At 40.9% G+C, this 26145-nt stretch overlaps 1 protein-coding gene across 5 annotated transcripts in view; it reads left to right on the top strand.

Annotated features, from left to right (window-relative positions):
* MACROH2A1 (macroH2A.1 histone) overlaps window positions 1-26145 on the top strand; it is a 73274-nt gene that overhangs the window by 14430 nt on the left and 32699 nt on the right. For all 5 annotated transcript variants that reach the window (XR_014788398.1, XM_084838940.1, XM_084838939.1 and 2 more), the window contains exon 2: window positions 5072-5272. Coding sequence is in view for 4 of the 5 variants with exons in the window: in XM_084838940.1 (XP_084695066.1) it covers window positions 5101-5272 (172 nt within the window). In the remaining variant the exon portion in view is untranslated. The remainder of the gene's footprint in view (window positions 1-5071; window positions 5273-26145) is intronic.

Here is a 26145-nt window from a genome sequence, read left to right as displayed (position 1 = left end):
GACATGAAGTATGACGAGATAGAATTGTTACTGTCCATTCTATCTCCCAGTCTCCATTTAATTTCTTTGTTTGATAAGGATACAGGTAAACTTTGTTGTTGTTGTTCAGTCGTTCAGTCGTGTCCGACTCTTCGTGACCCCATGGACCATAGCACGCCAGGCCTTCCTGTCCTGCACTCTCTCCCGGAGCGTGCTCAAGTTCATATTCATTGCATCCGTGATGCTATCTAGCCATCTCATCCTCTGCCGTCCCCTTCTCCTTTTGCCTTCAGTCTTTCCCAGCATCAGGGTCTTTTCCAGGGAGTTTTCTCTTCGCATTAGGTGGCCAAAATATTGGAGCTTCAGCTTCAGTATCTGTCCTTCCAATGAGCAGTCAGGGTTGATTTCCTTTAGGATTGACTGATTTGACCTCTTTGCAGTCCAGGGGACTCGTAAGAGTCTTCTCCAGTACCACAGTTCGAAAGCATCAATTCTTCGACGCTCAGCCTTCCTTATAGTCCAGCTCTCACAGCCATACATTACTACTGGGAAAACCATAGCTTTGATTAGACGGACCTTTGTCGGTAAGGTGATGTCTCTGCTTCTTACTATGCTGTCTAGGTTTGCCATAGCTTTCCTCCCAAGGAGCAAGCGTCTTTTAATTTCATGGCTACAGTCACTGTCTGCGGTGATCTTGGAGCCCAAGAAAGTAAAATCTGTCACTGCTTCCATTTCTTCCCCTTCTATATGCCAGGAAGTGATAGGGCCAGATGCCATGATCTTAGTTTTTGTAATGTTGAGTTTCAAACCAGCTTTTGCACTCTCCTCTTTCACCCTCAACAAGAGGCTCTTGAGATCGTCTTCGCTTTCTGCCATTAGGGTGGTATCGTCTGGATATCTGAGGTTGTTGATAATTCTCCCAGCAATCTTAATTCCGACCTGTGATTCATCCAACCCGGCATTTCTCATGATGTACTCTGCATATAAGTTAAATAAGCAGGGTGACAATATGCAGCCTTGTCGTACTCCTTTCCCAATTTTGAACCACTCGGTTGTTCCATGTCTGGTTCTTACTGTTGCTTCTTGACCCTCGTACAGGTTTCTCAGGAGACAAGTAAGGTGGTCTGGTACTCCCATCACTTTAAGAATTTGCCACAGTTTGTTGTGATCCACACAATCAAAGGCTTTAGCGTAGTCAATGAAGCAGAAATAGACGTTTTTCTGGAATTCTCTTGCTTTCTCCATGATGCAGCGAATGTTGGCGATTTGATCTCTAGTTCCTCTGCCTCTTCGAAACCCAGCTTGTACTTCCGGTAGTTCTCGGTTCGCCTACTGCTGAAGCCTAGCTTGTAGGATTTTGAGCATCACCTTGCTGGCATGTGAAATGAGCGCAATTGTGCGGTAGTTTGAACACTCTTTGGCGTTGCCCTTCTTTGGCAATGGAATGTAAACTGACCTTTTCCAGTCTTGCGGCCATTGTTGAGTGTTCCAAATTTGTTGGCATATTGAATGCAGCACTTTAACAGCATCATCTTTTAGGATTTTAAATAGCTCAGCTGGAATACTGTCATCTCCACTAGCTTTGTTGTTACTAATGCTTCCTAAGGCCCACTTGACTTCACTCTCTAGGATGTCCGGCTCAAGTTCAGTGACCGCACTATCATGGCTATCAGGGACATTCAGATCTTTCCTGTATAGTTCTTCTGTGTATTCTTTCCACCTCTTCTTAATCTCATCTGCATCTGTTAGGTCCCTGCCTTCTTTGTCCTTTATCATGCCCGTCTTTGCACAAAACGTTCCCTTGAGATCTCCAATTTTCTTGAAGAGATCTCTAGTCTTTCCCATTTTGTTTTCCTCGATTTCTTTGCATTGTTCATAGGCCTTCTTGTCTCTCCTTGCTATTCTCTGGAAATCTGCATTCAGTTGGATATATCTTCCCCTTTCTCCCTTGCTTTTCGCTTCCCTTCTTTCCTCAGCTACTTGTAAAGCCTCATCAGACAGCCACTTGGCTTTCTTGCATTTCTTTTTCTTTGGGATGGATTGAGTTGCTGCCTCCTGAACAATGTTACGGACCTCCGTCCATAGTTCCTCAGGCACTCTGTCTGTCAGGTCTAATCCCTGAAATCTATTCCTCACCTCCGCTGTATATTCATAAAGGATATGATTTAGGTCATACCTGAATGGTTTAGTGGTTTTCCCTACGTTCTTCAATTTAAGCTGAAATTTTGCAACAAGAAGCTCATGATCTGAGCCACAGTCAGCTCCAGGTCTTGTTTTGACTGACTGTATAGAGCTTCTCCATCTTTGGCTGCAAAGGACATAATCAATCTGATTTCGATATTGACCATCTGGTGATGTCCATGTGTAGAGTCGTCTCTTGTGCTGTTGGAAAAGAGTGTTTGCTATGATCAGCGTGTTCTCTTGGCAAAACTCTATTAGCTTTTGTCCTGCTTCATTTTGTACACCAAGGCCATGCCTGCCTGTTATCCCAGTGATTTCTTGCCTTCCTACTTTAGCATTCCAATCCCCTATGATGAAGAGGACATCTTTTTTTGGTGTTAGTTCTAGAATGTGTTGTAGGTCTTCATAGAACCGATCAACCTCAGCTTCTTCGGCATCAGTGGTTGGGGCATAGACTTGTATTACTGTGATGTTGAATGGTTTGCCTTGGATTCGTACTGAGATCATTCTATCATTTTTAAGATTGTACCCCAGTACTGCTTTTCCCACCCTTTTGTTGACTATGAGTGCTACTCCATTTCTTCTAAGGGATTCTTGCCCACAATAGTAGATATGATGGTCACCTGAATTAAATTCGCCCATGCCTGTCCATTTGAGTTCACTGATTCCCAAGATGTCGATGTTCAATCTTGCCATCTCATGTTTGACCACCTCCAGCTTACCTTGATTCATTGATCTGACATTCCAGGTTCCTAAACAATATTGTTCTTTACAGCATCGGATTTTCTTTTCACCACCAGACACATCCACAGCTGAGTGTCCTTTCGGCTTTGGCCCAGCCGCTTCACTCTTTCTGGCGCTACTTGGAAATACCCTCTGCTCTTCCCCAGTAGTATATTGGACACCTTCCGACCTGAGAGGCTCATCTTCCGGCATCATATCTTTTAGCCTTGTGATATGTTCCATGGGGTTTTCTTGGCAAGAATACTGGAGTGGGTTGCCATTTCCTTCTCCAGTGGACCACATTTTGTCAGAACTCTCTGCCATGACCTGTCCGTCTTGGGTGGCCCTGCACGGCATAGCTTATGGCTTCACTGAGTTACGCAAGCCCCTTCGCCACAACAAGGCAGTGATACATGATGGGGCAGGTAAACTTAAATAGCCATTAACAGGGATGTTGGAGAAATCAGCAATGGATTCAAATGAGTTCAGATTTCTATGAATCTGACCTGCAGATTCCACATGGGATCAGCTTTTTCTGAGTTGTGTGAATTCTGCAAATTTGTGGATCTGTGTTTTTTTTTTTACCTTTACACAAATTTGCATTAGCGCTAATGTGCACTTGCCCAAATGGAACAAATTGCTCATTGACTCCTGTTGATGAGCAGACAATGGAATGAAAAACGCCTGTCAATCCATGAAACGCAGGCAGAATGAATTTAACAAAATCTGTACATCCCTAGCCATGAATAATAATGCTTCAGAAAGGGTTTTTTTAGAGCCTGTGTTAATTATGTCTGTGGTTTTTTGTTTGTTTTTTAAAGAAACTTTATATATGCATATATTTAGGCTGCATTCCGGTGCGTACTTTCCTAGGAGTTAAGCTCTGTTGAAAACAGTGAAACCTATTTCTGCATAAACATGCAAATTGTGCTGTTATTAAAAAGCCAAATTTCTGAGCCTATTTTCTGATTTTTCTCACATGTACACACCAACCGTAGCCACCCACCAACTGTAGCCACCCACCATTTTAATGCCAATTATGTTCGGCTTATGTGAGAGCTTTGGCGATTGGGCAGTATAGAAATGTAATAAATAAATATAAATCAATAAATACATGCAACAACGTATCTGGGATGGGAAGGGATTTTTTTCCCAAAATCAAATTGATTAGTGACCTTGAGTTTTGTTATTTTTGGCCTGCATGGACAAATCCATGTTATTTTTGGCCTGCATGGCCTGCATTGGCTGTCAGTATGAGAGTCATCTGGAGCTAACAGCCTTCTGCTTATGGCCCACTGTGTTCTTGATTATGTAGGATCGTATTTGACAGATCTGCTGTTTGAATGGGGCGCTAGAGTAGATAGCCTTTTGGTACTTTCTATCTCTGAGAGTCTAGTCACAGTCTTCTGAGTTCTAGCCATATAATACACTTCAGGATTGCAGTTTAATAATTTGCAGGGTTTTGTCAAGCAAATACCTTCTTTGTTTGTAATGTGTTTGTAGCTGTTAAATCTAGGTTAAATCCAATGCCGCGCAATGGACTTCTGTTTGCGCAATGGGACTTTCCCTTGCTCTCCTCCCTGTCCCCATGCACCTTCTAAATTGGCTCCGGAGGGTTTCCCAACCCTCTGCAGCAAATTTGAGGGGCATGCAGCGGGAAAGGGAAAACCGTTCAACCAGTAGTTTCCGTTCCTCTGGCGAACACTCAGGGTTGGATACACTCCTTTGCTTCTGTATATTGGGGTTGGGCTGGGCATAGCACTGAATCTTCACCTCATCCCCTGACTCTAGTAATCCTGTCCAGCCCCATCTTTCACTTCAAAGATTTCATCTGGGCATTGTCTACTTTCATTCAAATCTGTCTTCTTTGCCATAAAAGCTAAAAACTTGCTATTTAAAAAAAGAATGCTGGGATACTCAGGATGCTGAATTCTGCACCCAGTGCCAAACTCTGCTCATGTTTGCACAGTGCTGTCAGCCTTGCCCAACACCACTTAGTATTTTATAAGTTACTGCCAGTGGCACAGCTCCTTCTTTGGGGGATAACACTGCACCATTCCATGTCATCTGGCAAAGGGAATTGCAGTGAATTCTGAAATCCATAGGCCTAATTTTGTGAAGATATAATTTACTGAAAGTAGCTGTTAGAGAACGTATTTGTAATGTTCCCCATTCCCTTTGTTTCTAGGGTGTTGACCCAGCCCCACTTCAGAGAAAATGTCCAGCAGGGGTGGGAAGAAAAAGTCGACGAAGACGTCTCGCTCAGCAAAGGCTGGAGTCATATTCCCTGTAGGACGAATGCTACGTTATATAAAGAAAGGTCACCCAAAGTACAGAATTGGGGTTGGTGCTCCAGTATATATGGCTGCTGTACTTGAATACCTGACCGGTAAGTTTACCTGAACAGGGCCAAAGGACCTTCGTGGAAAAAACAAACACAAAAGAATGTTTGCAGAATAGCCAAAGAAAGGGAAGGAAAGGATTCTTTTATAATAGAAAAAAAAAGTTTGATCTAAATGGCATTAACATCATAATGTGTGTAAATCCAAACTATGGGACATACATCTCCGATCATATTTCTTTATCTTGGAAGTATTTCTGCTTAAGCCATTGTAAACCCTCTTCTTAAGTTGCATTTGTAATTCCTACTAAGATCAGTAGGCTAAGGGTACAATCCTATGCCTGTTCATACAGAAGAAAGTCTTACGAAATCCAAGTGTTAGCATGGCTGGCTGGGGATGGCTGGGAGTTGTAGGACTTTTTTCTGTCTAAACATGCATAGGATTGCACCCAAATAAATAAATAATTTGAATGAGCCTTTAGTGGTAAGTTGATTGCATCTAGATATACAATGCTGATAATAAGAATCACTGTCAGGGCCTAATGCTGAACTTTAATGCATGTGTTATGTCTCTTCTCATAATCTGGTTTTACAAAAGAAGAAAAAGGAAAAGAAGAATACCAAATCAGTTCAACTCTTTTTCTTTAAACTGGGGCAACCAAAAAAACACCTGAAAAGCACTTTGGCATTACTAGTATGGTATAAATGATTACATGTATCTATAATGAAGTCCTCTGGTTTCAGCGGGACTACATTAGTTTGCTATTATTGCTTGACTGGGCAGGGGACTGGATCATCAAGCAGAGAACTGAAACTGCCATAGGAGTAGCTTTCCAAAACTAGGACAACATTCATTTAAAAGGATGTGTTGGATCCAGAGTAGCCCCTGAATGAACAGATTCCTCCCCTTCATGGAAGTGACAGAGATCCAGCAAAGGCTCCCACTAGAGGAAGAGGGGAGGGAGAGGTGATTTTTGCCAATTCCCCCTTCCTGTGCAGACCAGCTCCACCTCCTACACTGTTCCAGAGGTTTCCCCAACCCTCTGGAGCAGCTTTGGGGGCGCACAGGGGACTGTAGGGGAAGGGGGAATTGATTAAAACTCTTCCCCCACTGCCAAAAGTGGGAGAGTCCCATGGGCAGAATTCCTCCCGTGGGCAGTCTGGATTCAACCCCTTATATTTTCACTATCTGTTTTAAAGTACAAGTGCAATACTGGGGACTATTTAGTTTTATTTTATGTCTTTTGCCCACTCTATTCAACTGCATGGTTTTTGCCATGGTAATATAAATGAAGTATGCTGCATTTAACCAAGTGAGGTCTAAGAGCCTGTTTAAACATTAGGGCCAGCATGTGAAGGCTGCTTAAAAAAAAAAAAAAAAAACATTTCTCTTCTGCTGCTATGAGATGCTGCACACAGTCGAGTGCATATCATTGCTAAGGAGCTTTCAAATGTTAGGCCCACTATGTGAAGTGCCTACATGCAGATGTGAGGCCTTTAATGTTAAAATTAGCAAACATACTCTCAATAAGGAAAAGCAAGTAGCATTAAGTACCTAGTGTTAAGTACAAGCAACAGTACCAGCATGCAAAGGGATGATAGAGAACTAGCCAAAGATAATGGAAATGATTCCACCACAGGGCGAGTTAAAGTATCATCCAGATGTGAAATATTAGACCTACGCCCTCTGGGGGAGAAGGGATTCAGTAAGAAATAAAAAGTGATGGTCCTTTGTCTTTGTGGCTTATTTAAGCAGTTTAATTTATGGATAATTTAAGGAGAGCCTAAGCAATAAAAATTTAACACACAAGAGTGAAACGAGCCCCAAACAAGGTGACTGACTGAAAGTACACTTTACACGCACAGCAACATTAAACATTCATTTTGTTGTGAGCCGTGACAGAGCAGCTGTTTCAACCGCGGCCCAGCTTAGCACAGCACTTGCAGCAGGTGTGGCAAATCACACATGTACAACAGGTTCACATTCTAGAAATTCTATTGGAAGTATCAAAACGGAGCCTAATCCCATATGTCATTTCTTATACATGAATTCACGCTCGATGTTCTCCATATGGTAGCTATTCAGCTATTTGTTTTCATGAATGCGTTAAAGGTATTATTCCTTTATTTTCAGAATTTCTATCCCGCCTTTCTATACAAGTGTACACTCAAGGTGGTGTAGAGCAGTTAGTATTAGCATAACTACAAAGAAGGCTCTTCTGCTTTAATAATGTCCTCAGGGACTGGGGTGTTCTCGGTGATTATTAAGAAAATGTATTTAAAACAAAAGCTTGTAAAATTAGTGTTACTGCAACAAAAATATGAATTACCAATGGGAATTTCTTTTCAAATAAATTATTTTCTTCAACGGACAGTATATATTACTTCGTTAGAGGAGGGTAGTGTTCATTGGGCAGTAAGAAAATTGGTTGGAATGACCATATCAGTGAGGGTTGTCCATGTCCTTAGCCTGTATATAACAATAAGGGTGTAATCCTATGGTCCTCAGCAGGAGGCCCCAGGGACATAGGATATGGTAGACTTCCCTCTCTCTGGGTGGAGAGGAAGGTCTTCCCATGAAGGTCTCCCTGGACAGCAGCAGATGGTGGGGCCAAAAATGGAACAGATTGGGGTGCGTAGGTGTGGCCAAGGATCTGCAGGACCTTAGACCCCCCTCATTCCTCCGACATGTCCCCAAATTGTATCAGCCCAGGACCTGGCAAAGTAAATGCCCAATGAACTAAAGAGACGAAGTCTCAAGATGTTGAAAAAATACGTAGATTTATTCCAAAAAGAAGCCCTATGGATTTCGGCCCTGAATAATATTTATGGACCTTCTTCAGGGGTCAGTATTTCTAGAAGTGCCTGCAGAGATCTATGAAAAAGATAGTCTCCAAGATGATCCTACAACTTATTTCCCCGCCACCTGTACTCACCACTCCCCCTCTCCCTGAGATCCTTATTCAGATCGCTCTTTCCCTTCCACTGAGAGCAGTGAGGAAAAGACCTATCTGTATCAGGATCGCTGGGTGTGTGCATGCGTGTGCATGCGTGTGCGGCCCCGTAACCCTGCTCTAAATGGAATCAGTGCCTAGATATGTGAATTTAAAGGGAGCTATTCGATGCAGATGTCCTGTGATCCAAATGAACATCTCTAATCTTTTCTGTACTTTTCTTGAGCTCTCATTTCACTCTAATTTAAGTGCCTGAGTCTGAATATGTGCTCTTATGCATCTTGAGTTTCCCATGGAGAATAAGAAATCCTTCTGTCATTGCATAGCTCTGATGCTATCTATCTATCTATCTATCTATCTATCTATCTATCTATCTATCTAATCTATCTCTTTAAATTCTAAACTGCATGTACTTTTATAAAATGTCCTTCACTGAATGTTCTTTTAAAAAACAACTAGCAACTGAGATGTGTAACTAAGTAACGTTAATGAGCAATACATGGTACCAATTAAATAAGTAATTTGCGCACTTCTATGAGCTGAAGTATCTTGAGCAAGAAAAGAATAAAATGAAGCATGAAGACTTTCTTTGAAAAAGAAAACACACGCACATGAGAATGTGTAAATATGGCTTGCAATCCCAACTAAATTATCCCCAAGGAAGATATTATGAAGAGAGCTGAGAAAAAGGGATTCTCTGCCTTAATTAGTTCCATTCGGAGGAACTGAGATTATTGTGGTGGATTTCTTTTTTTAAATCTATTTATGTTATTCTGTCTAATTTACTTTTTTTAAAAGCAGAGCTCAGAAAAGGACATTTGTATTTGGCTGATTGCCCTTGTGTCTGTGTACATTTAAAAATGCATCATGTGCAAAAGTTAATGCATTTATTCCAAATACGAATATGCTGTTGTGGCTGTTTGTCCTTCATTTAAAAGACTATGCCAGTTCCAGCTTCATGAAAGTGACTGTGAGGATTAGGCTACAAAAGTTGTTGTTCGTGACAGTATAATGAAGGTTCTTGCCTTCAGGGCTCTAGTTCTCTGACTAAACTCCTCCATCTGATAGCTTCCACTCCCATCACATGCCATGTAGGGTCTTGACTTCATGGCTGTTCCAGTTCCTTCCTTCTGTGGAGTCTATGAGCCTGGATTCTACTATGTGTTATGGATTGTGCTGGCAGTTTAAAAAAGAAGGGAAACCTAGGCTTTATTAAAACTAAAGAACCTCCCTATGAAGACAGCATACCTAGAGACTTCCCTGAACTGTTCTTTGTTTTCTTTACCAAGCAGGGCACAGCCATAGCTTATAACAGCACCATTGACTTTGTCATGAGTCTGAGTTCGCAATATAGATTATTTTATAAATTTCTTGTACTGTTTACCCATTTTTTATATTCATCTGAAACAAGTGCCATATTCCTGAAGAGTTATTATGTGAGTCTGTTGCATGAAAAAGCCACAAAGAGCCATCAAATTCTGACATCATTGTTGTTGCATAAGGGGCACCAAAGGATTGCTTGACCTTTCATCCTAGCAAAATTTCCATTCCATTCCTCACAAGACATTTTTCACTGTCTGGCTACATAGCCATAGCTGCTATCGCTGGACTTTATAACATCACTTTGCTAACAAGGGGAAAGACACAGTGCAGACTCTCAGCAGAAGTTCTTCTCAAGCAGCTGCATGGGGCTGGCAGGGTCCTTGAACTAAATATTATGCAGCATTTTTGTCTTACCAGCTTCTGGCTAGAGGAAAAGCAAAGATCTCTTAGGTTCGCCTTGTGTAGCTGTATGTTGTCGGATAGTCAGCAACCTGTCTCCAGTACTGTTCAGAGGTTATCTATTTATTACTGCTCTATCATTTCATAGAATTATTTTCTTGTCAGTTCTTTTAGCCTGAGCAAATCACCATTGCTACAAGCAGGTTTCAAAAACATCATTTTCTTGCATTTAGAGTCATTCCATAGTATTGAATATAATAATATTCCTAAGAATATTCCTAAGAAGCTCAAATGTGGAGACTGGGTGAGGCTCGGAGACATGTACTTTTTAAGTCAGGCCTAAGCAAGTTGTGACCTACCATGCCAAATATACAACCAACCATAAGTTAGCACTTGTGAGTAGTCTATGATGGTGATATGGTAAACTCTTGAACCTGCCCATGTCAGATTGAACATGCCAATCTGCACAAAAGGCAATCCTCCATGTCCTACTAAAATCTGACATTCCATTGGTAGGAACATGGGCAAGGGCCTTCTCAGTGGCCCCATCCAGGCTCTGCAACTGGTAAGCTTATCTAGCCCTCTCATTATTGGTCTTCCTCCAAATGGTGAAGACCTTCCTTTTCCAGCAGGCTTTGGGCCTGCTAGGTTAACTTTTTCTATGATCTGCTGCATGGCTTTGTCATCTTATAGTTTTGACTTTTAGTTCACTGCTGTTTTCTCCTTTTCCTGTAATTTGAGACATGTGCATTTATTGGGTTTTTATTGTAATTTTGTGTTTTATTTTTGTTAGCTGTTGTGGGCATAGAATATGGAAAGTCAGGGTTAGAGACAGGATATCACTTTACATAACTGAGCAAATGCCAGGGCCTATAGGTACCAAGAGGACCTACCGATGCTCATGCTGTCCACTGACATCTGTTTTAAAAATATATATTTTACTAGTACAGTGGGTGAAGCAAAGTGCTGACTGGGCTGCAGCCATTCTCCTTTATCTTTTGCCCAGAATCTCTCTGGGCCCTGTAGCCTCAGCTGGAGCTTCACTTTGTAGTGCGCTTGCCACACTAGTGAAAAAGGTTTTCAAGAAAAGAATAAGGGATCTCTTCCTGCCACTGGTAAGCTTAGGGTGGGGGACAAAGAGGTGGGTGGGTGGGACATAAAATTTGGGCCCAGCTCTGGGCATTTAAACAAACAAACAAATTCACAGTAAATTAGTTTGTGCTTCTATCCCAGCTGATGACCAATAGATTTTTTTCTTTGAGACCTGCACAATTTGTTACCTAACACGTTGAATGCAGACCCACAGGCTATATTGTGGCCTCTCTGATGTGTGACAATTCCCCACCCCTTGCCCAGGGTTTTCCCCCCAGTTTTGCACAGATAGCAAAAGCAAAAGGTTTACTGAGCTTGTGATGGGCTTCCATAATTGGCTGATGGACTGTGTTTATGCTGGCCTGCTTATTTCATCATGATCAACAGAAAAGTATATCTCTCTCTCTATAAAAGATATCAGTGCTTCATATGTAAAATAACACAACAGTCTTGGCCAACATAACTCCATAAACATCATGACCACCACTGAGGACAATATGAAAATTATATGAAATGCAGTGCTGACTTTCACTGTACTCTCCTATAGATACCAAAGTAGAAAACACTTCTTGTCAAGTCAGAGGAGTACATGTCTGTAAAATATCAAAGGGAGCATCTCTCTTTAATATTTTGGAGAAAGAATTGGTATGCACTTTCAAGTGTTTTAAACCCATGCTGAATTTTAGATTTGTCTTTTAGATTTGATGAGAATTGCATGCATTTTTGTGGCTACAGTATCTGTACTCCAGTAGAAAACAAAGTGAGCAGTGGCCCTGTGGAACATGGCTGACTTGCATATTTAGTTCTATGTGACAACTCGCTTTGAATGCCATTATCATGAAAACATTAAGATACCAAAGATACTGGAAAGCTTATTGCACTTTTTCTGTAAACCACGTTCTCTAAAATAAATAGGGACTGCTTTCTTCATGAGAATTGAAGAGAGAATGATTTGGGGCTTCTATGTACTTGTCTCTTGTTTTGCACATTCACCATTTGCTACCAACATATTTTCAGATATATCGTGGCAATTAGAAGGGCCAACAGGTTTTATTGTAATGAAATGTGCAATTCTAATAAGACATTCAGGTTGCATAAAAAAGCCTCGGGCTATGTTTTGCTTAAGTACCATATGTCACTGTTTTCTACTCCATCTAGAATAATTCTAGATTGAGAAAAGAAAGATTTAGTAGGCCTCAAATCCAAAAGCCCACAATGAACTGATATGTGACAGGCCTTTAGATTTGTTTAATGTGGCTACGCTGCATTTCTCTTGGGTTTTGTTTTGTTTTGATATTTTTACAGGAGTTCCAGCACAGATAGGTCATCCCACATGTAAAATAAGTTTTTAAAAATGCAGAAAGCATCCAGAGAGCTTGTGGATATAATTTAAAGGTAGCAGAAATGAAGCTTGTGGGAATATCTGTCAATACGCTACTCTACATAGAAAAATAATTCCACAACAAATAAGGAAAGAGTGAAGTTTATAAAACAGCAGGTGATATATAATATACCCACCACCCCCTCTCAAAAGGTACTTTGATTTACATTGTTCCACAGTTAGTAAAGTCAGGTAGGGAGAAACCTTAAAAGGTCTGCTTTGTCCATTAACATTTTTTCCACAACTGTATTTTATTGCCAATCCATGCGTTTTGTAAAATTTAAAACAAGTACTTTAGAAAAGAAAAAGAAAAAAGGATTCCAGAGCCATAACTCTCTCTCTCAAGGGTTCTGGTGACTTTCAGGCTTTGTTCTCGTGGTTTATGACATCACCAGAATCCCTGAGTGGAGTTTGAAGATACTCTGGCAAGTCATTGGCTTGCCGTTGGATTATCATTCATTTTCGGTGTGGAAGCCTGTCCCAAGCCATTAAATGCCTGAAAAATAAGAGCCTCTCCAGTCATTACATTTAACTATTCATCCCAAGTATTCACTGTGTTCGTTGTCAAAATCCTTATGTGGAGCTGTCATTCTATCCTGCTATCTTTTTCTTCTTCTTCTTCTCCCCCTGCCCCATAATAATTTAAAGGCATATGACAATCATGTTTGATTCTTGAAACATACATTTTTAGTGTGTGCTTTTCTTTTAAAAGAAGTGCGGCTGAAGCCACTATGTTCTACTATAAAAAATAATTTGATTCAAAGCAGAATGTGATCCCAACGTTCTGATTGTTATTTATAGACTGCATTGTACAAAGAGGAACCAAAAGGTTTTCAAACAATGAAAAATCCATTACAGTGACAGCATCCTTTGGAACATTTGAAATATTTCCTGTATATCATTATACATTGGATTTGTATGAATATATAGCTTGCCCTAAATGGAGGGTTCAGGTTGAGTAATACTGAAAAGCAAAAAAACCCCAAACAACCAACAACAGCAACCACCCATAAATAAAGCCCAATAAATATAGAGTGTAAAACATTAAAAGTTTACCTTCCAGCTGAGCCCTGCAAATCATAACTCTGCTGAAAGAAATGATTATGGTATACTTCAAATATATTTGGGCTTTGGTGAGTGTGCAAGGAATGCAAGTTCTTGCTATTAACGTTGAAATCCTATACTGAGTTACCTGGGAGTAAGTCCCATTAAATTCAGTTGGGCTCACTTCTGAGAAGACATCTTCGGGATTGCACTGTAAATCGCTTTAGCTTTTAAACAGAATTGTCCCTATTGCTAATAACATGACATTCTAAGAATTGTGATATAATTAATTATTAATGCATTAAGAAATTAAACAGAGGTTACGCAACAACTTTTAGGTGGTGTTTTTTTCTCCTTTTGCATGAAGATGAAATGGGCTATATTAGAGGCTAATATGGTTAGGATACAAATAAGCTGTCAGCTAGTTCTGTACATCCACAGAGTATTTTCCTGTATCTCTTGTCCACCACTATGACACATGGCAAACCTCTTTTGGGACTTCGAAATGCCAATTGTGATGCACCATCGCTGCTTACTGTTCAAATCGTCAAGCTTAAAAAGTGCGATCCTGTGCGTATCAGCTCAGAAGTAATTCCTATTGAGTTCAATGGGACCTCTTCCCAGCTAAGTGGCTTTTGGGGCTGTGTTAGTTATGTTGCCTCGTGTTCAAAAATAATGTAATTACAGCTTACTATCTTTGATGCCTGCCCGACTTGTGACCTAGCAAGCCAAATGCTACCCACCGGCCCTATAGTGTGGCCATGCCTAAGCTCTGCGGTGCGCCTGAAGTAGGCCTTGAATTCCAGCTTCACTGTACGATATCAGGCACTTCCATGTTGCTTACTTGTCAACAGAATTATCTCCAAATGGCGATATATCATGTGGGCCCCTTCATAAGCAGCAACATTTTCTGCTTCAAGCTAACAAGGTGTCATTCAAAAGCCTGTCCTGTAAATGCAAAATATAGAGTTCCTGGGAGAGTCAGGTGAAATATAGTGAAAGGTCCTGAACTGTCACGGCAGCGGCTGGGACATCTCACAGTATTCCTGCTAATTTAGCAGGAATTTCTCACAGACAGCCCTGGCCCAAGCCATGTTGCCATCTCAAGCAAGGTGGCACTGCTGCCCCTTCTTCTGGGCGGCGGGTGGGCAGCTGGTAGCACCAGCTCTCTCCCTCCCTGATCGCTGGCCAGCCCATTGCCCAGCTGCTTCCACCTTCTCCTTCCACCACAGGGCTCCTGGGAGTCGGCCAAAATACTGTAAGATGTCCCAACCGCTCCCGCGACAGTTCAGGACCTCTCACGATATTTCGCCTGACTCTCCCAGGAACTCTGTGACTGGGGCAGAAGGTAGGAGCGGCCAGTGGTGGGCTGGTGAGCAGGGAGGGAGGAGGAGGAAGAGCTGCTGCCGCGGCCAATCAAGCAAGGAGGGAGGGAGGTGGTGGTGGTGGCAGCGCAGCCGGGCAGGAGGAGGGCCCGCTGCACAGGGAGAGCGGTGCAATTTGCCGCTCTTCCCATTCCACGCCGCCTGATGCACGCGCATCAGGCTGCCTCATTATAGGGCTGGCCCTGCTCACAGACCTTAAAATGTTATTCTAATGTTGTTCTGTTTTCTTCTGAGGATGCAGCTGGCTGACCCTAGACTTGCAAGCTTCTCTGTGACATCAGAGCAGCGGAGTCGGTGGCAGCCAAAGGGATCATGACACCTCAGATCTGCCCGAGTTCCCTAATGGTGCAGAGTGGCTTGCAAGTGCAGTGTCAGGCAGCTACTTGTGGGCCCTTTTGCTGGAATTAACAGAGGCCATGATGATATCAGAGCAGATCAGGCAGTGTCATTGCAAGAGATATAGCAGGCAGAGAAATTAGGAGGAAATTACAAAAGTTAATTATAAGACGAGGTCAGAGTGCAATGAGGGAATGTAGGACTGGTAAGAGTGATTCAGTAACAGTTACTGGTAAGAATGAACAAATTCTTGTAACAAAACCAGAGGTTGACATTTACTTTAAAGAGCTTTATTCCTCGATAGGTGCCTTTTAAGCTCAGTGCCTGTGAAAGTGTATGAATTAAGTGCTTTATAGCCTTCCTTTCCAGCCTTGTAAACTCACAAAACAGAATTTACAGCTTGTTTTAATCATGATTTTCCTGTCTCCTGATTGAGCTTTGCTTGTTTCACTTTTAGTTCCAGTACTTGTGTTTGCGTTTAACCTTATCCCCTTACAGTCTTCCCAACTTTTCAGCAACTAGTGTGTGCACAGTACCAGAAGGTCTAGACTCGAGAATCAAATAAGAAGGAGGTTTTTCTAGAGTCCTTTGTAATGGGTGTAATTGTTTTCTCCTTTTTTTAGTCAAAATGAGAGGGAAAACACATTTTGTTATTCTTCCAAATATAGTTCAAAACTCAGACTGGTCAAATGGGTGCAGCTTCATTTTATGTGTAAGAGGCTAAAGATATAAAGAGTAGTCCTAAATCCAATCCTAAGATTTGCGTCTCGAGCAAATAAATGCTTAGGACTGTTGTATCAGTGCAACATTTGGAAATCATGATGTTACACTGATATTTTGTTATCATTACTGCAGTTTTGTTGACAAATACACTGCTATAAATATTTGAGATTGGGATATTATTTACTGCTATCAGAGTGATTGACACTTTTGATTGATTGACACTTTTCGTTCAGCACCAGGACATCCCCACAGTTAAGTATTAGATGGCCCATTGAGTGCACTTCATGTTTAAAAATCTGTTTCGTAATAGACGACTCCAAAGAACAGAGAGTTAATAACCTCATTTATAACACTGATTTCTGGTTTGATGTGTTTTTCCTTTATATGTCTAGGCTTTGTCTGAATTTAATATTAGACTCTTGGGTCTTTTAGCAGTACAATAGTGTTGATTATTGTCTGAGGCATTAATTGATAACTTTTTAATATATCATATGTCTTATTATTTAGCTGTTATGTTTTTTGGTTCTGTGTATTCATACTATTGTCTTGGTGCAATTTCCCCCCTCTTCATGCTGTATTTTATTTGGAAAATTAAAGCATACTTACTCATTAAGAAATGTTAAAAGAATTTGATAATCATGACTTTCTTTATATGTTTCCCATTTGGAGACGTGGAAATTTTAAAAAAAATCCTGCTATGTAGGGATACATGACATATGGATATTTACTATACAGTACATATACTTTGCCTTATTGTCAGTTTTTCTCACAAATGAAGACAATGCTAATCAAACCAAATTTAGTTTATCGTTGGAATTGGGACGATGCTTGTCTTCATAAATTGTTGTTAGTTTGTACAATGTAGCGTATACAAACTGTGTTATGTGTATATACACACACACACATACATATATATATATATATATATATATATATATAATGCTGGTGGAGTAGTGAGAAAATGGTTATTAATCAATATTATTAATTAATACTTATTTTGTCTTAAAATACAGGTCCAGAAAGTACTAAAGGAGGCATTGTGTCATCCACCATAATGCTAAAGCTCAGGAAAAGAATAAAATAGTGATACCTTGTCTAAAGTGATATCTTGTCCAAAAATTGATCAATGAAACTCAGGCTGTATTGGAGGTCCACACCTGAAAGCAGGGATCTCTCAGTGTTGGCACTGGCAAGAGAAATAGCCTCATGAGGTTGAGGAGTTGTGTGCATACAGTTGCAGCCTTGGTTTGTCAAGGGAGGGCATGCAAACATGAACACTGCCTTGGCATGTCAACATATGCTGGATGCATTTAAAAAAAAACACAGAACACCCATTTTTTTAGGCATTACTTTGGGGAAAGGCCATAGCTCAGTTGTATTTGCATGCAAAAGGTTCCAGGTTCAGTCCCCAACATTTCCAGATAGGGATGGAAGGACCCCTGTCTGCCATCCAGAAGAGTCACTGCCACTCAGTGTAGACAGTACTGTGCTGGATGGACCAATCTTCATGTACTCACATGAAGGGGCAACATAGAAAGGGGCTGGGGGCTATACCTTTGGCCCAGCCCATACAACACATGGCTCCTGCCATCCCTGCCATCCATGCATTCGCATGGATGTCTGAGGTAGGTAAATTTACATGCATAGACTTCCCCAGATCCTGCAACCCTGGTCACACAGAGTGGATGATGTGGATTCACATGTGCAGGGAGTAGGGGTAGGGGAAGCTGTGCAACGTCAGAGTTGTGTCTTGTAGCCCCTTTCCGCATACATTGCCCTCACGTGTGCATAATGCATGAAAGGACCTGCTTCAGCACAAAGCATAGGGACCCATCCACAGCGCTGTACCCAAAATAAGTTGTTTAATATTTTGTTTCTGTTGCTGTTAGTACATATGAGGGGTGCCAACGGCATGACTAGGATCTCATTTGTGTAAATATCGTTTTATAACAAATGCCCTTAGAAATTAGCACATAAGCCAGGAGCACGTTTAAAGGCCCAAGACTTGTTCAGAGTTGTAAAGCAGTCGAGCCAAAACTTACATACTGCATTCACTCAAGCAACATCTGGCAGTGCTTACATTAATCATGTTTAAATGCATTTAAAAGAAAAAAAGCATGTGTAAACTGTTAAGAGTAACAGCAAAGTGTAAACTGGTAGGCAAAGGAAACACCATTTTAGAGGAGGGTGGCGAGAGAGAAGACAGAGGAAGCTAAGTATGAAAATATCAAGATGGCTTTGGCTTCCTGTTAACAGGCACTGAAAACAGATTGCATTTACATTTGAATTCAATTTCTGCCCATTCTTTCGATTGTGTTCTTTAGGTTACATTTTGAGGCTGCAATCCTAAATAGCTTACTAAGGAGTAAGCCCTATTGAACACAGTGTGATTAAACATGCATAGGTTTGCATTATTAACCTCAAGCATCTATTAGAGACACAACTTGAGACTCCTATGAAAGTAATGGATTGCGGAATTGAGAGGGCTTCTAGACCAGGCTTTTATTATGCAATTGCCCTGCCTCATTCACAGATTTTTACAGGGGGTCTAGATGATTATGCCTTCCAATGGTAACTCATGTTTTCCCACTGCTTCCTTTTTCTTAGCCCAGAAAAACTGTTAAGGAGAGAAAGACGAAATAGCTTCACAATGTCTTTTGATTGGTAGCGCTAGGAATCCTCCATCTGGAAGAACCGCCAGTGAAAACGTAGAAGAACAGAGCTGACATTTGACTTTGTTTAGAAGGTTCTAATTGTGAGTGGCTTTTATAGCCATAGTGTAAGTTCCATCCAAACATCACTCAACCAGTTACATTGTACAAATACAAAACCTTCAATAACTTGGCATAGTTAGGCAGTTAGCTGGATGAACAGGTTTACCAGCCTATAAATAGCCTCAAACCAAACATCAAGTGTCCATAAGTGTAAGTCAAAGCTAAGGCTAGAAAAGGAGGAGCCACATGATGCTCTCTGTTTGACATTAAAGAAGATTGTAAGCAATGTACAAGGAAAGGAATGCAGGAAACTCTTAACAATTATAGTTAATTGGGTCTGATTTGGTTAAAATTTTCCAGAATAATGCAATGTTCCAAATTCAGTAAATCGTTGATGGAAGGATAATTAAAAAAAAAAAAATAAGTGAAATCCTTTGCCTGGAGTTATCTGCATGACAGAGATGAGATTTCCACATGGGATTATACCAATCTCCCGCCCCTTCATGGTTTGTGGAGATGGTTCTTTTGGATCAAGGGTTGAGTTTCACACTTTTTTCAGAAACCCCTTGCTTTTCTCTTGCTGAAAGTTTTTTGTGTTGAAAATGCTGGCTATTTCTCAGCATGTCATCTGTTAGCTGTTAGTAACTAAATTCTCAACATTATGACTTCATTGCAGTGAAGTGAAGAAAGACAAAGGGTTTTGAAATAAGAGAAATGGTTTTGCTCAAGACATGAATTCTCTACCACAAAAGAGGAAATAAAATAAAGCTAATCAGACTTTGGATGAAGTCAGAGTTCAGAGCTGTCAGGTATACTCACATTTGCATAGCGAAAGTCCAGCTCTTGAACACCTGTCAACTACAAGGACTTTCCACTTGAACTAAATGCTGGGGGGAAAGCCTCATGCAAATTTAGAATTTGACTAATTTTCCTTAATGAGCAACAGGTTTGGCTTGGAATGACTGCTATGTTGGTGGAAGAAAGGGATCTGATGTTTAGATCAAATTCAAATCTCAAAAGCCTGAAGCTTGCAAAATAGTTCTTCATGAACTTTCATACTGTACGTTTAATGGTTTTGAACTTTTGTGAGAATTCTATCAATTATTGCACATCAGTGCTAGTACATTATGTGTATATCAGGCTTTAAAGGAATCCTATTTCAGTCCTGTTGTTTCGTGTTTACGAACTTCCCTAAAATGCCCTCAATGTCCCCAGCATACATGCTCTGTGAGGATGTGATTAAGGTCCATTGGTCTGTAGGCTCTTTTACATGAGCTTTCCACATGTTGGGAACAGCGCTGTGCAAAAAAAAATGTAACAGCACAGCCTACAGAGAGCTGACATTGGAATGAAAGTAGAAGTTCACCAAAAGTCCTTTCTCTATGTTTAAAGTGCCCACAGTTTAGGGTTATGGATTTATGTTTCTTTGAGTAAGGACACTGGATAATGCCCAGTCCACAAGCTGTGCATGATATAGGAAATGTCTTAGCGAAAGATAGAATCAACATATGGAATGTGAGCAAGAATGCACTGCTAATGCTTTGCTTTTGGGGTTAGATTTTTTCATGGTAATAAATGCATAGCCTTGTCATGGAGAACAATATTATTTTACTTGAGAAATAGTTGTCATTTGCAAAACTTTACAATTATATTTGTGTCTTTGTGGGTTATGCCCAATGTTAGTCCTGATAGTAAACATTTTTACAAATAAGTGCTAAAATGGGTAATCTCCTGTTGTACTGGTGTGACACTACAAACCAGGCCTCTGTTGTTAATAGGTAAACTGGGGAAAATATTTAATTGGCCACTACAGGCCCAAGTTCAGGGGTATATGGAAGCTAAATCAGAAGCTACCTGGTAGATCTCTGAATTATTTGCACTGATTAGCAAGGGTTATCTGTAGAGATGTAAGGATTTTGTTAAATCTGTTCCATCTATGTTTCACAGAGTGTCAGGTGTCTTTTGTTCCATTGTCCACGCACTGACGGAATCGGATTTTTTAAAACCAGAATTTTGTTTTACTTGCACTAATTCGCATTAGCGCTAACTCACATCAGCACAAGTTTGCATTAGTGCTAATGCTCGCTTGTGCAAATGTGCCAATGCACATTAGTTAATGCAGATTATCACTAATGTGCATTAGCACTAATGTGTTTAGTACAAATCCTCCCCAAAAGTGAAAAACTGTCTACAATCTGGAATCGGACTGACTTGGAAAAAGCCAGTCCGCTGAGGAATCTCCAGGTTGGATTCAGAGAAATCCAAACTAATTTTAATCCATTGCAGATTTCTCCAACAACCCTCATTTTCTATCCCCCCTCATGCATTACTCACGTGAAGGGGCAGAGCATGTAGAAAGGGGCGGTGGGGCTGCACCTCTGGCCCTACACCCAAAGATGTGCAGTTCTCACCAGCCCCAGAGTCCATGCATTAGTGTAGACATCTGAGGCAAGGAAGTCTATTTATGTAGACCTCTATGTTCATAGACTTCCCCACTTCAGATGTCCTGCAGCTCCTTTCTACATTTTTTGCCCCCTTCATATGAGTCGTATATGAAAGGAGCTACAGACATCCAGCTTTTTAACAATAACAACCACAAAAAGCCCCCCTTCTCTAAAATTTGGCTGCTGAAATAAATAAAGCTTGGAGGAAAACCAGGAATGGGGTTTTGTTTAGAAAGACTGTAAGGTTAGTTCTGGTTCTGAAAACAAATATCTGGGCAGGTGCTCAGAAACACCCTGTTCCTTAATTCTAAGTGTATGTCTCCACCACCACCACCCCTTCCTGAGCTAGTATTTTGCAACAGGATCCACTGAGCAGACATCAGAGTTAAAATCGTTGTTGTCGTTGTCATCAATACCTTGCAAGTCTAAAGTTCGCCCTAATTCTGCCCTAATTCTTAATATGTAGCTTTCAATTTGCACCAAAACATTAATGGAATAAAACTGGTGTGAAAAAGAATGTTTTGTGGGAGCTAGTCAAGCACACATGCAAGCTAGACTTGAAGTTTGTTGTTTCCTGAAGATGGAAAGACTTTGGTGTTTATTTACTAACTGATAAGAGTTCTTGATCCCTGGGTTCAGCTCTTGTTTTGTTTTGTTTTAAATACAACTATTGGACAGTTGTTGTTTCCATAAAATCAGAACTCAAGCAGAAACTCCTCCAGTTGGCTGTTAATGTATTGTTATTGTGCTGTCCTACTCAAGGCCCGTTAAAGTGGGCCGTGTGTGAGTGAGGGGAAAATAAAGCTTCTCCCTCTGCTCTCCTCACTTAGGTTCTTTCTGTTGCATCACAAGCTTTCACCTTTCCTCTTAAACCACACTTTCTTCCTGTGTCTGAAAATGAAGTGGGGTGCATAAACATCTCTAAAGGGCCATTAGAAAATGATACTTTCAAAATCACTTCCTGTCCACAGAGGAAGGCTTGGCGCTTTCCAAAATAGCTCTCCTCTGAAAGAGGCATATGAAGGACAAATAAAATGTGCCCCTGAGATTTTGCAGAACAACACTTATGGAGACTTTTCGGTTATGATATGACTTCTCTGTATAGTATCAGATGCCAAGAGTAACAGTTACTAGTGCTTTATAAATACCAGAGAGTGATCAGAGTGGGGGAGTGGGGTAATGAATATATATGGCTAGAGGGAGAAACAAAAGCAAATTGGCAATGTAAGTAGTGGACGGCGCTAGCATACCTGCTAGCACCTGCTGTAGGCAGGGAGGGACAAGAACTCATCCCTTTAGCTGTGCCCAGCCAGTCTTGACAACAGTTGCTGCTGCCCCCCTCCCACTTGTTGTCATAGCATTGTCACTTTCATAGGAATCAAATTCATTTTTGCAGGATAAGAGCAATTCACGCTTGCTCAAAGCTGTTGAAGCTGCTTGCAACTTTCCATTTTTTTGTGATGCCTCTTAGTGACCTTGGAGCTTCACTCTGTCTTCTCAGTGTTTCTTGCTGCAGCCTAAGGATTTGGCTTGCAGGTGTGGTATGTGGTATTAACCAATAGCACATCTCTGATCAGCAAACCTAGTTTATTTGACTGCTTTGTCTTCAAGGCAAGGGCATGAAGAATCCTGAGTGGGAGTGCTGAGTTCAGCTTCAGTCCTATTGCACAGGAGAGGAGTGGGACTGGATCCTCAAAATCAGATTCTTGTCCCCTTAAATGACCTCCTTGTGCAGATGAAGAACTTACACAGGAGTCTGCCTCCAAGTAAGACATGCTAAACTATTGGTGCCAATGGGAGCTTTTCTCATGGGGCTAATACGAGTGTGGAAGGGAGTGCAATTTCATTGGGATTGTGCCTGGGGAGGAGCAGTTAAACCTCCTGTCTATGTACACTGCTGTCTTGATGAAAATTGGGGCCTTCCAGACCTTCTATTCATTTTTTTAAAACCCTGATATACTTCCAGGTGACACAGTATTATGTCTAGTTTGGCCCTCAGTAAATCTTGCCTCCGCCTTTCCTGAGTGCGAAGTCAGTTTCCAGCCTATCTCTCACCTTTGCCTCCATATTGCAGCACATGAGGATCCAATCTTGTTTCCCTTCGTTGCCCGGGAGAGTGCACAGAGGTATCCTGCTGAGGATATTTGTGTTCTTAGATATTGCAATTCGGAACCAGTAGGGAGAAATGGAACAGAGTGAAGGATTTGACTTTCTGGGAAAAGTCTTTGTCACATACCATAATAGAATTTTTTTTTGCTAGGAAACTACACATGTGTAGGTGAGGTGTATTATTACAAACCTTCCGTTGAAAGGACATCACAAGGGCTGATATTATGCTTAAAATTCATATTCTTCCAAAATTGCTCTTTCTATCCTGCACCTGGATGAGCAAATGTTTTGTCAGCCTGTCAGAGTATTCTGTGCTAGGCTGACAAAACATTTGCTCGAGTTGGCACAGAACAATAAGTGTATTTGAAATGATAAAGCTTTTTAGGACTTTCCCTAAAAGTGCTCCAGAAACCATAGAGTGAGGGGGCTTAGTAATTCCTAATGCTTTGTAGCAGCCATATCGGGGGTCAGACTAAGTAGCCTCATGCAGTCTCATGCTTCATGTTCTTGCTGAGCTCTTTCTCCCTTGAATATATTGTTGTAGGCTGACGAGACGCAGGAGTCTCTTATCTTGTCAACAAAGGCTAAGGTCAGCATAGAGTTGTATATCTCGTTCTCTGCTGTTCTCTTCTGTTCTCTGCTTATCATGGCTACCCTATAACCCATTTCTTGTATTATAAACAATGGTGCTAGGAGAAGAAATGTTGAGGACTGCAACCCCACGCGGGAGGGAGAGGAGGAGCCGTTTCCTATGTGTCACAATGTCTATAAAAACAATGTGCTGATATAAATCGGGGCTTTTGGCTCTTTGGAAATGATTCCAGCCTTAAGCCCGTGCGTTAAATAAAGAAACACTTTTTCCTTCACTCTGTGGTCTCTCTGACTCTTGAGTTCTGCAACAGCTTAGCTATATTATTATGTGTCAGTTATCTTCCAACTTTGCTTCAGAGAAAGCAAATGCCTTGGTTAATAGAGCTCAGTAGCGTAGTCCCTTTACAATATCTCCCATGGTCTTGTCAAGAGAAAACAAAACCTAATAAGACTTCTAGCAAGGTTTAATGGAGAGGAAGAGGACAGGGATGGGGTTGGGGTGGAGAGAGGGATGGAATCTTTTGGCAGATTTGTAATATGTCCGCTTATGTTGTCCAGTGTCTCTCTGTCTTTGTCTTTCTTCAGTCTGCTTCATATATGATTGAATATGAACAACAACAAAAGAAATAAGAGTAATAACAGTAATCATAACAACATACTTGATGCTTGTATAGCACTTTCAAGTGTTCAGAGTGCTTTACATGCATTGAAATCCTTAAAAGAACCCTGCAAGTATTATTATTACCCCATATTTCACTTCAGGTGGGGGAAAGAGGCTGAGAGAGAAAGCGGCTTGCCTAATTCTTAGCTTAGCCTGGTATCCATTCTGCTCCTCTAGGTCTCATACTCTGTGCTAGATGACTCACAACCAAATGTTTGAACTGCCTCCCTTGAAAAGGATTGTGCTCAAGTTCACATGCATGTGACCAGTTACGTGCAAGTTTGATTTGTGGTTCTTAATCATAGCTCATCATTCGCACATGCAAGCCATCACTTGATGCTATAGTTAGTTGTTTGATAAGCATGCATATGTGTGCTGGCCCTTCCCTACAAACCAGTGTGCAGGATCCCAGAGGGCAGGGTGTGGGCAGGGAACAAATCTCCAGATGTTTTGGACTTCAACTCTCAGCATTCCTGACCATTGGCCATGCTGGCAGGGGCTTCTGGGAGTTGTAGTCCCAAATATCTGGAGATCTACCTTCTGCCCACCCCTGCCATAAAGCATACTGGCCCACTAGGACACCCATGTTGCCTTGCCTTCCTCTAGTGGGGACACCCAGGTTGCCTTGTGTTTGCTCTGGCCATTAACACACTTCCAAGCTTAAGGACTGTAATTCTTTTCTGTTACTGGAGACGGTTTGGTTTACAGTAGCATAGTCTAACTGGACACAGGTGAGAAAGAGACCAGAAGTGGGCTCCTTGGAGTATCCACAGCAGCTATACCTCAGCAGGTGTTTATCTCCTTTAATGCTGTGGTGTTTAGCCAATTCACATGTTACAGTTCTGACAATAGCAAAATGATTTCTTTGCCTTCTCTGGAATTAAAGCAATTGAATTGACTCCGAATATTCTACTTACAGAGATGCTGTGAGCATTAATAGTGCCTCACAGAAATTACATTAACTTTTTAGGTTTTTAAATTAAAATTTTGTCTATGGTAATTTTTTAGCCACATGTATGTGAAATCATTTCAGTCATCAACCAGAAGGAATAAAATACTGTCTCAGGGCCATGTGTTTTAGAAATATGAGGATGCTGAAAAATACCTTTTGTCATTGATAAATTACATCTGTAGTTTGTCTAGTAGGTCAAAGGTTTTCCATACATGTTGTAACAGGTTTATCACTGGAATTGTGATTATAGTATATTTTTTTTTATCAAGGAGAGCTTAGCCAGTGTATGTACTGAAGCTAATCCTTTATATTATGTGACCTATGCTTTAATAGTTTTCTTTTTTCACTGAAAATTCTAACCCTTCCTACATATTCCTGGAAGTTGTTGCATGTAATCCTTATGTGTTAAATCAGTGCTTATACTTCAAAGGAGAAATGTTTAAACAACACGTATTTTTTTATATACGTTAATATGTGGGACAACTTTAAGAATGATGTAAAACAGACTACTCAAACCACATAGGACATTTATTAACAGTGCAATCTTATGCATGACTACTCAGAAGTAAATCCCACGGACTTCAGCTGAGCTTATTCCCAAGTCCATAGGATTCTAGCCTAAATCACAAAAATATCTGTAGTCCATTCCAGTGTTTCTGTTACACTTAAAGGCATCAGCAGGTCTTAATGTTAGAGTGCAATAATTACCGGTACCCAAAGAGTGACATTTTAAAACTACAGCAACACATCAGGGGCTGTATATTTCAGATTTGTTTTAAGTATTTCTTTAGTTTTCAATAAATCCTTTGCTCT

The sequence above is a fragment of the Heloderma suspectum genome, chromosome 2, assembly GCF_057233095.1.
Source record: "Heloderma suspectum isolate Gila_16-S chromosome 2, 16-S_ref, whole genome shotgun sequence".
NCBI classification, from domain to species: Eukaryota; Metazoa; Chordata; class Lepidosauria; order Squamata; family Helodermatidae; genus Heloderma; species Heloderma suspectum.
The sequence above is the reverse complement of the archived record's forward strand: the minus strand, read 5'-3'. Positions and strand labels throughout refer to the sequence as shown.